The sequence below is a fragment of the Lynx rufus genome, unplaced genomic scaffold (genome assembly GCF_022079265.1).
Source record: "Lynx rufus isolate CCGP_SWC_20201006 ecotype Redwood Valley unplaced genomic scaffold, mLynRuf1.p SCAF_7, whole genome shotgun sequence".
NCBI lineage: Eukaryota > Metazoa > Chordata > Mammalia > Carnivora > Felidae > Lynx > Lynx rufus.
Window position 1 is genome coordinate 96,200,936 of NW_025814889.1, and position 14,309 is coordinate 96,215,244.

The window sequence follows — 14,309 nt, forward strand, 5'->3', positions numbered from 1 at the left end:
TTGGGGCTTGAACCCAGAACCCTGAGATCAAGAGATGAATTCTCAACAGACTGAGCCAGCCAGGCACCCCTAAAATGTAAGCTCCTGATGATTGAGATGTTGTATCATGTTCAGTATAGTGCCTGGCACATGGTAGGCACCTTCAAATATTTGTTGAATGAATGGACTATCGGGTTTGAAGTGGAAAAGGAGTCTAATGAAAAAGAATATGTTTGCTTGAGTGACACTAGATTTCTAGTTGCCACATTTCAGAACACCTGTGTGGTTTCTTAGAAGAGTGTGTTTCATGAAAGAGGAGGGAGGCAGATCAGGAAAGATAAGCAATCATCCAAAAAGTCAGTTCTCTCCAGGTGGAATCAATATGGAATGTCAGAAGCTTCATGGAAGACAGAAAAACTGGGGAGCCAAGACATACTGGCTTAAGATGTATCATTCATTCATTCCCAAGTATTTCTAGAATTCCTATTATGTGCTTGGAACAGGAGTTAGAAATTCAAAGGTGGGCCAGTCTTACACAGTTCTTGCCCTTAACAAATCTACAGCCTACTGAGAGACAAATACTCAGCGAAGTAATTTCCGTGAAGTGTTGCTAAAGAAGGTATGTACACCGGTGTCATGAAATACCTAATTAGGGGTGGGGGCCGGGGGAGAAGGAGAGGGATGGACAAAGGGACAAGGATGGGCGGTGAGGCGAGCCTTTTCGGTTTAAACTGAGACCTGAAAAATGAGGAGCCCTGACGGTCTGCGGAACTGAAAGAAGTTCAACAGCTATGATTTGGAATCCCACCAAGAGTGTCAAGAGATTGAAGGGCACCTTGGTAGATTTGGCTTACAGCGACCCCGGTGTGAGGGGTCATCAGCCTGGTGAACATTCCCTGGGCACGAACGATAACGTTCTGCCTTTCCACATTCCAGCAGAGCTGGGCTCCCTTCAAATCATCTATCCCTTAATCCCGCAGACTTCCACCAACTGCGGAGTGCTGGTAACCCGCAGACAACCTAACTCAACCGGAGACTGCGCGGAGGAGCTCCAGTCACAGCCAATTCCACCCCGGGAAGAGGCTCCAGAAACCCCACCCACGTCCAGGCACGTTTTCCTGGGCCGAGTCCCAGGGGCCGCCCGCGGCCGCCACGGTCACGTGACCCGAAGTGTGACGTAGGAGGAAGGAGACGCCATTAGAGGGAGGCGGAGAGGGAGTGCTCTTCGCCTTTCCTCGGGTGCCTGACGTGGTGGCTGGGGGGCCCTTCATTCTCGGACTTCCCTCGGCCCTTCCAGGCTTCGCCCGGAGGCGAGAGTGGAGACGGCGCCCCGGGTTGACGGGTCGGTGCGGAGGGGCCTGCGCCGGCCGCGGCTGTGAAGGCGCTGCGGCGGCTGTGGGGAGCTCGGCGCAGCTCTAGGGCTCGGGCGGCGGGGAAACGGGATGGCTGCGGCCGGCAGCGGAGGGGCGGCGGCGGGCAGAGCCTACTCATTCAAGGTGGTGCTGCTGGGGGAAGGCTGCGTGGGGAAGACGTCGCTGGTGCTGCGCTACTGCGAGAACAAGTTCAACGACAAGCACATCACCACTCTGCAGGTGCGGGCCCCAGGGAGCGGAAGGTGGAGCCTTGGGGCCCCTACCCCTCCGGGGCTGTGAGGACTTTGCTGCCCTGGTCCCCTGGATCTGGGCTTACAGATCTCAGGCCTGTCACCGTCGTCTTCGTTTCGGAATGCTTTTCTGAATGCGTCCTAGGGACACGCGGGGTCGGGGCATCCTGTAGACGTAAGGACAGGCTGTTGGGAAGGGAGTGGAAGGGCCCTGAAAAGTCCCCCGTGTGGCTGCGCATATTGTGGAGTCCCCATCGCTTGGCTAGTTTTCCCCTTTGATTCACTTCCGCTTGTGCCCTAGGTGCCTTCACCCTACAGTCACTGACTGTCTGCCCTTTTTCTTTCGGAATTAGGAACTTAGCTGCGGATTTTATTTTGCGAACCTAGGTGCTTTGTAACTTCAGCGCTTACTGATGACTAAGTGTTTACGCAAGTTCCATTTTGTCCTGGCTTCGAGTAACCTGCTGATTGGCGAAAGAGTCATCTTTGGAGGGTTTTTGAAATGACCGCTTGCGGGCGTGGGTTACGCAGTTTCCTTGCTGCCTGCATGGGTCTGACTTAAGGGGCAGTCATACTGTGAGGTCCGTCGACCCACATGCACTGGGAAACGTCATGTGAATACTAGCCAACAGTTGGTCCCCAAACTAACAGCTTCGTTGCTGCTGCTACTTACTTTCTTTGTAGCATAGGGCCGGCTTTCTTCTGCAGTTACTTTAAGGTTGGTAGGAAAAGTGTTAAAATGTAATCGTAGATTGGGAGTGAAGCCAGCCCTTTGAGGCAGTTGTAGCCTCCTCCCTCTTCCAAAGAAATCAGTTTGCACGTGTTAGAAAAAAATATCCAACTGATCTTTCTCAATTTAGTTACAGGTAGTAAAATCGAGTGTACTTTTTTTTCCCTTATGTTTATTTATTTTTGAAAGAAAGACAGAGTGTGAGGGGGAAGAGAGAGGGAAACACAGAATCGCAAACAAGTTCCAGGCTCTGAGCTGTCGGCACAGAGCCTGACGCGGGGCTGGAACTCACAAGCGGTGAGTTCCTGCCTGAGCTGAAGTCAGATGCTTAACTGACTGAGCCACCCAGGCGCCCCCTAAATCGAGGGTACTTTTGAGCCTGATTGTCCAGGTTCATATTCCACCTCCATCTATTTATCTGTGATCTGTTATCTATTTAGTATGTTCTTGGGCATGTTAATTAACCTGTTTGAGCCTAAGTTTCTTGGTCTGTTAAAATGGCCATAATAATAATACCTAGCTCATAAGGTGGTCAAGACAAGTATACGTAAAATCACTTAGGACTTGGTCTGTTGTAAGCTCTCCATCTTTATTACTGGCCCAAATTGCACAATAGACTTTCATTAGTGATTGTGTAGTGTGTAAGAACATTGACACTATTTAATAGAACACACAATCTCCTAATTGTTGTGACATTTGATATTTGATGCTATTATTAAACTACTGAGTCTAGAATACACAAAGATGCTCTGATGATTCCATGTTCTATTTTTACTCCTGTTTTTACTCCTCTTACGTAAAGCACAATATCTGAAAAAGTGAATGTCAGGAAACTCCTTTTTTTTTTCTTTGCATCCTTGTACAAGAGCACTTACACAATTTTAATAGTTGTTATTGTTGAGTGTTGCTAGTGAAATCAAGGGAATTTGTAGGATAAATACCTATGATTATTTGGAACTTAGGAATTCATTTAGGTAAAGTAATAACAATAGTTAACATTCAGTGAATTCTTACTGTACCAAGTACTGTACTTTTCTTCTGTCATTTAATTCTTATTATAGCCTTTGAGGTGGTAGATAGTTTTATTAGCCCCATTTGCAGGCAAAGAAACAGGCTTGGTTAAGTTGAATAATTTGCTGGGTGGTAGATAGTTTTATTAGCCCCATTTTGCAGGCAAAGAAACAGGCTTGGTTAAGTTGAATAATTTGCTGGCAGTCATTTTGCCATAAGTCATGCAGGGTACCCAAGCTGAAATTTGAACCCAGGTCTGACTTGGATTTTGAGCAAGTAAGTCACACTGCCTCTGGATATTGGTAAATCACCCCTTTAGTGGTTATCTTTGTGCTACAAATCTTACATAAAAGAGGAAATCATTATAATTGAGCCTCCCCCTTTAAGATAATTTAGTCCTTCAACCCAAAAATCGCACCTTCATTATGCATTTCAAAAACATCCTTGAAGCTAAAAGCAGCCTAAAGGTTTTTAAATATTAGAGACCACTTCAACTATACTGGAGAGGATGAAGTTTATGGTAGATTTTCAGTATCAAAAACATAGCAGTCCTGATTTTAGTATTTATATAACTCTTATCATAAACAGTGTCTGGATATTATATTGTAGAATTGAGGATTTTGTTGCATACCAATGTGTGGACGCAGTATTTAATCTCTTTCTCTTACATATCAGTTCCTCTCATTTTAATTTTTTTAGAGAATTGTGACCTATTAAATAACAACCATGTATAATTTTAATTTCTAAATGGAGAGGAGATCATGCATCAGAACATCAGAAGACAACAGAGGAAGAGTCCCTCTTTTTTTCTCAACAGAACTAGCTACTACCTATCTTTTGACATACTTTGTGTTTTGCAAGGTACACTATCTTACAATCATGTTCAAACAGTTATGAGACCAAGGAAACCTAAGGTAGTTTATGGTTCACTGTTTCAGTCTTTTGTTTAATATTTCAGTCAAGTGATTGTTCACTCTTGTCTGAACATCTTGGAGGTGAGGTGAACTGGTACAGAAAGTGGGAAACTTACTATGTCCTAAGATGGCCCATTTCATTTTTGGACAGTTTTAATTTTCAATAAATTTTTCTGTGTATAAAGCCAAAATCTGTTTTCCTTGTAGTTTCCAGTTCTGTCCTCTGAATCTTGATCACATAAGATATCCCTTCTGATAGTTGAGGACAGCTGTTCATATCCCTTGGTCTTATCTTTTGGGTAAACAGCTCTGGTTCCTTTAAAGGAATCTCTTATGACATCTTTCTAAACCATTTCACTATTTAATCATTGTCCTCTTTCCTTAAAATGTGATTCTTTGAGCTGTAGAAATGATTCCAAGTGTGCTTTGAATTTAGTAAAGTACAGGCTATCACCTTCCCTATTGAGAATCCTTTTCCAGCACTGAAATAGAAAAGATTCTATGTGCTTGTGGACAGCTGCTACATTTATTAATATTGGGCTTGCTGTCTTAATCTTAATCCCCCTCCCCAAAAAGGCATTACATCCCTCAAAATCTTTTTTCTTTTATAGCTTTTTTTTTTTTTTTTTTGGTCCCTAAGGTATTTGAACCATTAAAATAGGCTTTGATAAATTTACTCCAGTGGTCAGAGGCTGTTAATGTCCTTCTAAAGTTTGATTTTAAGTTCAAGAAACGTTGAGCTCCTGTGGGTCAGATACTTGGTTGGGTTCTGGGCATGCAAAGAAAAAGAAGGTTATGTTCCCTACTGTCTGGGTTAACTACTCATTTTAGCTTTGTCACCTGAAGATTTGCTAAGAATGTCTTCATTGTTTTCATCAGGTCATTAATAAAGACTTTGAAAAGTGGAGACAGAGGGAACGAGAGACAAAGCTCTGCGGCAGGTCTCATTATAGTCCAGTGATGTGTGACCAGAGATGTATTTTTCTTTAGTTGTGCAGTTTTAGGGTGGGGCTTTTTCAGACTATGCTTGAGCCATAGTCTTTCTCTTTGAGTGAGAAACAGTTACTGGTGGAGTGTTGTACATACTAATGATAATGGAAACAGAAAACAGCCTGAGATTTACTGTTATGGGCTATTAACTAGTGGGTACAAAGCCTTTAATGAAAATGTTCTTCCAGCATTATAAATCTAGCTTTTTGCCCTAGCTACATCAGTCTTGCCCACAGGGGATATCATGAGATGCTTTGTCAAATGCTTGCAGAAGACAAGATACACTGTGTTTCTGCATTAGGAAGCCATATGATATGGTAAAAAGGGACAGGATTTTGAAGTTAGACTTGGTTTCATATTTTGGCTCCTACTTCATAAGTCTTTATGATCTTGGCAGGTTATTCTAACGTTTGTAAGCTGGCTCTTGATCTATAATATGGGAGAATCTCACTTATAGGGTTTTTTTTTTTAGTTTAGTTTTTTTTTTTTTTTTTAAGATTTTATTTTTAGGTAATCACTACACCCAGTATGGGGCTCGAACTTACAGTCCCGACATCAAGAGTCAGTGCTTACTGAACAAGCCAGCCAGGTGCCCCTTTACTTATAGGATTTTTATGTCAGCCATCATAGGTAAACCTCTATCACAGTGCCTGGCACATGTTTGTTTTATAAATGTTTGCTATTGAATGAATAGATGGTGCTTAATTTGTGTTGGTTTCTTTCGTGGTAAATCAGTGAAAAAGGTAATGGAATTAGTTTGGCATGAATTATTTTGAGAACCCATGCTGTCTCTGAAAGATCACTACATTGTCTTTTAAAATTGTTTATAATTTTATACTTAATATAATCATATATATGTACACATATATATGTTATGCTTTATATACATTTATTATTACTATACATATACATATATATTTGCTTATTCATTCTAGAGTTTTGGCTGGGATTGGCTTTTCTGGAAATTAACTTCTTTCTACAAAATTGTGACATTGGCCATGCTTTAATGTTTTAGCACTGCTCCCTTTTTTGCAGGGCTCCTCCTAGGTTACTAATAATTAAGACATAGTCTTGTAGGTGAGCTCTCTAAGAACTCAAAATCTTTTACCTAGCTCAGGAAACTTGATCTTATATAGAGTCCCCAAGCTCTCTTACGTGATTAACCTAAGCAATTAAAGTCAATGATTATTTCACACATGTTAAATATCAAACATTGTAATAGCTGGGGAATATAAAGAATAAGGTATTTTGACCATCCTTTAGCTTTCTTGATTTTATTCTTAAATGTTTGTGCCATTTTGATTGTAACTACCTTTTCTCTTTGGTATGTCTTTTTATGTCTGTGCTCTTGGGTGATCACTTCCTTTTCTTTCGTTGTATGCCCTTTCCCTCCCTTATTTGAAGGTGTTTTCAGATCGTGCACTTAGAGTGTTTTCTGGCACTTTCCACCAGTCCCTTATATAAAAAGTAACATTTTTATAATCTGAATGATCAGTCATTTTCCGTTTTAGAATCCTAACTCGAATTCCGCCTATCTGCCTTGTGTAGTCGGGTAGGTGGCTGTCACTTGATGAGCAAAGCAGTGCTGTAAGGTTGGCTAGGCAGATAGTATCCTGATAGTTTGGCAAATGAAGAAACTAAGCTTTGTATTCAATTTCTGAGGTCCCACAAATGGTGATGGTGTACATGTTTTCTTAAACTTGAAGTCTACTACTTTTATCCCCCATGCACCTTAACCTCCTGAGCAAAACTTGGCATTCAGATTCTAGCAGTTGATTTTACACTTGGCGTCATAGTCTCTAGTCTAGGAATCTTGGTTTGCTTACTTGTAAGATGAATGTTTTGAATGTCTGAAACATCTTCCAAGTAGTTCTGGAAGCCACACCAGTGTTGAGCAGTTAATTCATTTACATTATCTTTTGGAGAGGGACGGGGTGGTGGGGGGGAAGAGAGAGAGAATCTTAATCAGGCTCTATGCTCAACGGCTGATGGGGGGCTTGATCTCATGAGAGTGAGATCTTGACCTGGGCTGAAATCCAGAGTCAGACGCTTAATGGGCTGAGCCACCCAAGCGCCCTACGTTATCTTTATAAAATAACAGTAGGTGAAATCTTCATGTCACCCCCTCTTGGCATTTTACTAGATACATGTAGGTTATGGAGGGTGGGTGATTTTCTTTTTTTAAAAGAAAATAGTTTTTCTGAATTTTGGTTTTAAGTTCCTAATATATAATGTCTGATTGCCATTTTCTGTTTTGTGTTTTGAGCCACTCCTGAGAAGTAACTTTTTGACTCTTATTTTCAAAGTAGTCACTTGGACTGTAAACTGATTATGATTCTTGTATTTATGGAAATTAAGGACAAGAAATGAAGTATTCAGGCAGCCAGCTTAGTTTTCATTCTTTTATTTAATTGAAATACATTTGACATACAACATTGTATAAATTTAAGACATAACATGTTAATTTGTTACATTTGTATGCTGTGATAATGATTGCCATTGTAGCAATGCAGCTTAGTGTTCTGATAGCTAATTTTTTTTTTTTTTTTTTCAACGTTTATTTATTTTTGGGACAGAGAGAGACAGAGCACGAACGGGCGAGGGGCAGAGAGAGAGGGAGACACAGAATCGGAAAGAGGCTCCAGGCTCTGAGCCATCAGCCCAGAGCCTGACGCGGGGCTCGAACTCACGGACCGCGAGATCGTGACCTGGCTGAAGTCGGACGCTTAACCGACTGCGCCACCCAGGCGCCCCCTGATAGCTAATTTTTATTGCCTTGCTACAGAGGACTATTTTATAAATTATCTGCCTGAATCTTTTAATGCCTTTAGTACTTACATATTAAGTAATAGATACTTTAAACACTTAAGTCTGAAACAGTGTTAGTGACTGTAACAAAAATAATGTCAGCGTTTAGTTTTATACACACACACATACACACACACACACACACACACGGACACACTAATGAAGATATGTTGAACTTAAAAGATAATAAACACAGGAAAGTATTTGCCTACAATTCAGTTACTTTGCTGCTTTAGGTATATTACTTTGCCAGCGGTTAGGAAGCACAGCAAGTGATCTGGCTAATAACAACAAATACAAAAAAAATGATTAAGTTATGAAAAGACAGATACAATTTTTCTTATTATTTTCTATAATTCTTTCTTTCTTTCTTTCTTTCTTTCTTTCTTTCTTTCTTTCTTTCTTAATAGAGATTTAAAAAAAATATCCACTATGCTTTTGGATAAGATGTCTGGTAAATAAGTATCAGGTGCAAATGACGGATGTGTGCCTCAGGTAATGAAATTGTTGATTTAATACCCCTAAAGTTTGGAAGATGAGGTCATTGGAATTATAAGTAGTGGTGCTGTAACTCAGGGTTTGGAGGAATAAGGTGGGACATCTGCCATTACTCTGATCCTCATTACTTTGTGCCTACCCTGGGAATATTTTTGTGAGTTGAGTTGGTATCCAGAACACTTAGTGTCCACGTGGAGGAGTGCCAGGTTAGGAATGTGTATGTTCTAGAATAAACAGCTTTGTGCAATGGAAAAAGTACTGTGGAGTCAGACAGGCTTCTACCCACTGCAGTACCCAAATGAGTTGTCTGACCTTGAGTGAGTCACTGTATTTCTTTAAATCTCGGGTTCACAACTGTAAAATGGCTGTAAAATAGCTACTTCACACGGTTGTTACAAAGAGTAAATGAGAAAGCCCAGCTTAGTGTTTGGCACACAGTATATATGTACTATTTATTTTCTTCCTATATTTCTAGAACCTTTTGAATTGATACTGTAATGCCACTTTCCCTTCCCCTTTCTAGACTGGGGATTCTTCACTGAGATGTTGCCAGGGATTTAGAAATCCCTTGGGTTGGGGCGCCTGGGTGGCGCAGTCGGTTAAGCGTCCGACTTCAGCCAGGTCACGATCTCGCGGTCCGTGAGTTCGAGCCCCGCGTCGGGCTCTGGGCTGATGATGGCCCAGAGTCTGGAGCCTGCTTCCGATTCTGTGTCTCCCTCTCTCTCTGCCCCTCCCCCGTTCATGCTCCGTCTCTCTCTGTCCCAAAAATAAATAAACGTTGAAAAAAAAAAAATTAAAGAAATCCCTTGGGTTAAGTGTGTGAAATTGTTTTTTGGTATGTGCATGTGAGCAGTTTTCTTGGGAGTAAATCAGTTCATAGCTCTCATCAGATTCTTAAAGAAGTCCCATGATTATTTCTCCCTTACACTTTTATGTAACAGAATTAAGAACCACTGCCCTAGATTAAGTATCACTACAAGTGGCATCTGAGTGGTCTGCCCAAATTAAGTATGCCTCATAGAGGTGGTTAAAAAAGATAAGACAAATGTCAGCCTTTTAATTTTTTGCTATTCCATCTTGATATTATGTAAAATCTTTCACCTTTATTTTCCAATCTAATTGTATTTGCTTTTAAAACAGATGATATTTGTTCTTTAAGAAAATGTCTGTACCATATTAAAAACTTAGAATATATATAAAATGGGACAATTTATATTACACGAGGAATTTTCCATATAGTGGGACTTAAGTAGTTCATTATGAAGGAGAAAAAAAAGATTTAGTGAGGATCCTTGGATAATATAGTAGATATTTCAGTTAAAATAATTAGATTTGGGGCACCTGGGTGGCTCAGTTAGTTAAGCAGGTGACTTTGGCTCAGGTCATGATCTCACGGTTCGTGGGTTTGAGCCCCGCATCAGGCTCTGTGCTGACAGCTCAGAGCCTGGAGCCTGCTTCAGATTCTGTGTCTCCTCCTCTCTCTCTGCCCCTCCCCTGCTGGTGCTCCGTCTCTCTCTGTCTCTCAAAAATAAATAAAAATGTTAAAAAAAAGTTAAAAAATACAAAATAAAATAATTACATTTACAAGGAAACTTTTAGAAGCACATCTCTTCATAAATTGAGTTTTACCTTCATCTATTTATCCAGGTACATTGTAGATATGTTTATCTGTAATAACAGTATTTGTATGTCTGTTGTATTTGTGTGTCAGCACTGGCTTCTGCCTTCTCCATAAGAGAAGTATTATCTCAGATCTCAGTGTGGAAGATATGCTAGCATAGTGGTTATGAGTCGTGTCTGGAGCCAGCCTACCTGGATTTCAAATCCTACTCTGTCACTTACTCTGTGACCTTGGGCAAGATACCCTTCCTGTGTCTTAAGTTTCCACATCTGTAATATTTGGATAATTATATCTAACTCAGCGTACTATGACATTGAATGAGTTAATATTGAAAAGCTCTTAGAATACTGACCATTTCATTGTAAGCCTCATGAGCATGTTAAATAAAAATGTGTAATCTAGTTGACATATTTCTACCCATGAAAAGATAATTTACAATATAAGCAAGGCAGTATATGGTATATATTAAAGATTAGGTTCCCCGTAATTCTTCAGGATAGAGAAACTCATTGTGGGTTGTATGGGTGGTATGAGAAAGCTTAAAAATTCAAGGAAGAAGAGTTTGGGTCATGAACTGGACTTGGATAGATGGGATTCAAATAGAGAAAAAAATACATCCAAATTAGAGGGGGAATTTTATGGACAAGCAGAATTGGAGGAATGTATATAAACCATATAAGCTGGAAAGTAAGTGGAAAAATACTAGAAGCTATGGACATGGACAATTGTGCAGGCCCTTGGATACAAAGATAACACTTAGAGATTTTTAGTTGTAGATTATGGTTCCCTAACTTTTATAAAGGAAAAGCTTATGAATGCTCTTATAAAAAGTACTCAGCACAGTTCTTGGTGGAAAGTAAGCATTTGGTAATTGTTAGCTAGTATTAGCAATAGTAGTAGAAATAAAAGTGTAGAGTTTCACTGTATGGATGGGCTGTCTGTGTATCTTTTAAAAATTGCATACTGAGGGACACTTAGGCTATTCCTTTTTTCTTTTATAATCAATATTGATGAGCAGCTTTCCATAAAATTGTATATCCGGGGTTCCTTAGGAGAGACTCAACACTGTCCCTTAAACTCACCATGGGAAGGCGGTGGTAAGTTTCCGAGGAAATGGTAAAAAGGGAAAGGATGGAGCTTTATCAGCTCTAATTGATTCCTGTCTATTGAGAAATCCTCACAAAACTCATGACAAAAAAGTTATTTTGATATTAGCTGCCAGCAGGGATATAGTTCAAGCAAACTTATTAAAAATGATATCTTACTAGAATACTTGAATGAGTTATGGTAAGATTTTTTTAATCATGGAGACTTTAGGAAGATAATTTGGCATGTTGACTAGAGTGTGAGGTGAGACCAAAGTTGTTATAGTAGTATGAGATTGGTTGTCAGAGAACTCCAGAAGAAATATGAAGACAAGTCTTGGTAGTTTTGTTTTTGTTTTTGGAATATGGAATGTCAGAGGAGGAAGAATACTTAGAATATTTCTAAGAGTCTAAACCTCAGTGACTTGAGAATGTGATCAAAATACTGAAGTTGGAATGGAAAGCCAATTTTGTAAGGAAGATCAGTTTAATTTTAAATATATTTGAGACAAGAGAGGCATTTAAGTTGACCTATATATTAAATATTTGGGTGGGATTCAGATTTTGAGTTTCTTCATATAGCATTGATGTTGAACCCATGAAAATGGTTGATGTTAAGTAGGTCACACAACTAATAAGTTGCAAGGTAAGATTCAAATCCACAGTTCTGATTCAAAGTTCGTATTCTTAGCCCCTATGCTCTAATGAGTGGGAGAGGTCCTTTATTTAAATTCATTGTGGAAATATGTATGTGGTCTTCACATTTTCCAAGTTATTTCTTTTGTTATTTTGCCATTTATTTTATATATGCCCCTTTCTATGTAATCTTTGTTTCATTTAATAAAATATCTTTAGTGTAGTTAAGGTTTTGAAGGAAGGCATTCCTGGATTTGATCTCCACTCTGCCATTTGTATCTATCTGTGTATTCCTTTGTTAATCACTAAATTCATTGGCTTTTTCTTAGTTCTAAATTTCCTTGGTGTACATACAGCAGAAAGCACTTCCTGAAATCTAGGTTCCTCCTTCAGTAATAATTCACCATCTTAGCTTTTTACCTGTTTTACCTTATTTCTCTGTACTTTCTTTTAGATACACCTAAATGTGACTGTCTCTGCATAACTTTGGACTTGGTTCTCTGTTCCTTTTTTTAAATGTCACCTGACTCTGAGTTCTGATTATATTTCCTCTTCAATCACTCTAGATTCTGTTTTCTCTTTTCTATCTTTGTGGACTTGGTTCAGGCCCTTTTTGTTTTTCTCTCCAACTCTGTAATAGTCGCCTGTTTCCAGGTCCAGTCCTGTCCTTTCCAGTCCAACCTCCTCTCCTATTGCAGAGTCATTCTCTTAAAATATAGATCTTATACTGCCCCAGTGCTTAAAATCCCTTCAATGATTCTCCATCATCAACAATATTATTCTTAACATGTATTCCTTAGGATGAATTAGGCATTTCTCTAGGGGAAAATAGGTCAAATGAGTTTGGGAAATGCTCGTATAGATGTAGTTAGTTTTTTTTTTTTTTTTGGCAGAATCTTAGTGTGCCAGTGTGTATTATGAATGTACAGAGGGAATGCAGAGCAATATGCTGCATATCCCAAATACATCTGACTGTAGTATACATTAAAAGACACGTCTCGAGTCTTGGAACAGGTGTTATTAAGACCCACAAAGTAAAGTCTCTACATCTAGACATGGAACGCTAGCACTTTTTTTTTTTTTTTTTTTTTTTATATTCATTCAGCCTTTGTCTTTTTCTGTAGTCTCATCTCTGGCATTGACCGTACTACCTTGGAGTTCTCCATGGGGAGGGAGTTATATGTTTCAGGCTTTGGTGGCTTTACCCATCTGTCAGGGAAAACCCATACTACTCCTAAAGGGGAGACCATCACCTTCTCTCTGAAGCCTTCTCTCATCTAGGCAGGCTTTACATTTCCTTTCTCAGTACTGTCTTTAGAGTGTACTTGGCAAGACCCTCCCATTTTAACAATTGTCACATGATACTACTTTTCTTTACATGTTTATTTCTGCTGTATATAGACTGTAAGCTCCTTGAAGGCTGGAACCATTTCCTTTCATTTCTGTGATATTAGTACTTAAGATAATTATTAGATATGAATTAAATAATTGAATTATAAAATAATTGCGGGAATATTTCAAGTAATATTGGTATTCATACAGTTAAGTAAACTACCAGTAAATATATGTTTTATCTCACTTAGAAATCTCTTAGTTCTTTCTACAATGATTGGGTAAGGTGACATTAAATGAAATGCTCTAAGAGAAATTTTTATGGGGAAGATCTAGGGAAATGTTTAATTACCATTTTTTCTTCTTATTTTTCATAACTTGTGTCCATAAAACAAAAAACTTTTTTATATTAGGATATAACTAATGTTTTGTCTTCAGTGAAAGTAATGTTTAGTCATTAATAAAAAATCAGTGATTACTTTTTCTCTCAGATAACTTGTTTCATATTGAGATTATTCTTCCATCTGTAGTTTTTAGGGTAAGAAACATATGAAATATTGTTTAATGTATATCTCTTTTCTTAGGCATCATTCTTGACAAAGAAGTTAAATATTGGTGGGAAAAGAGTAAACCTTGCTATATGGGTAAGTTAACCTCTTCAATTGAGTTTGTGAAGTCTTCTGCTATTCTTGATAATTTAATAACTAATTGGCTGAAAGAATAGGAATTTGAATTTCTTTTTTTAAGTGAAGTTTAGCTGAAACTTTTTTTTAATAAACTTTTTTTTTTTATGAAATCAGGCTAAGAATTATACAGTTGTATACACGAATATTGCTTATCATAACCTTTGAGTTGGGGAAAGAGTAAACTCAGGGATTCCATATCAGAGAAAGAACAGGGTGGGTGAACAGCCTGACTGTCCTATTTTTCCTCTGTGTTTTTGTTCCAGCTTTCCAAGGGAGTGCCTAGTAGAGAGTAGGGTAATGCATCAGACTACCTTTTGGCCAGTGGTCCTGGTGCATACTGTCTTTCCTTGTTTTCTCCCTTTGTGGGAAACCTAAATTTAGGGCAAGGCCTGTTCCTGGCTTACAATGCCATCTTG

At 39.1% G+C, this 14,309-nt stretch overlaps 1 protein-coding gene across 1 annotated transcript in view; it reads left to right on the forward strand.

The window, feature by feature from the left end:
• The first annotated feature begins 1,164 nt into the window (after positions 1-1,164).
• Positions 1,165-14,309, forward strand: part of RAB21 (RAB21, member RAS oncogene family) — a 42,311-nt gene continuing 29,166 nt past the window's right edge. The window contains exons 1-2 of the mRNA XM_047065067.1: positions 1,165-1,571; positions 13,792-13,851. Coding sequence (XP_046921023.1) covers positions 1,422-1,571; positions 13,792-13,851 — 210 coding nt within the window. The 5' untranslated portion in view covers positions 1,165-1,421. The remainder of the gene's footprint in view (positions 1,572-13,791; positions 13,852-14,309) is intronic.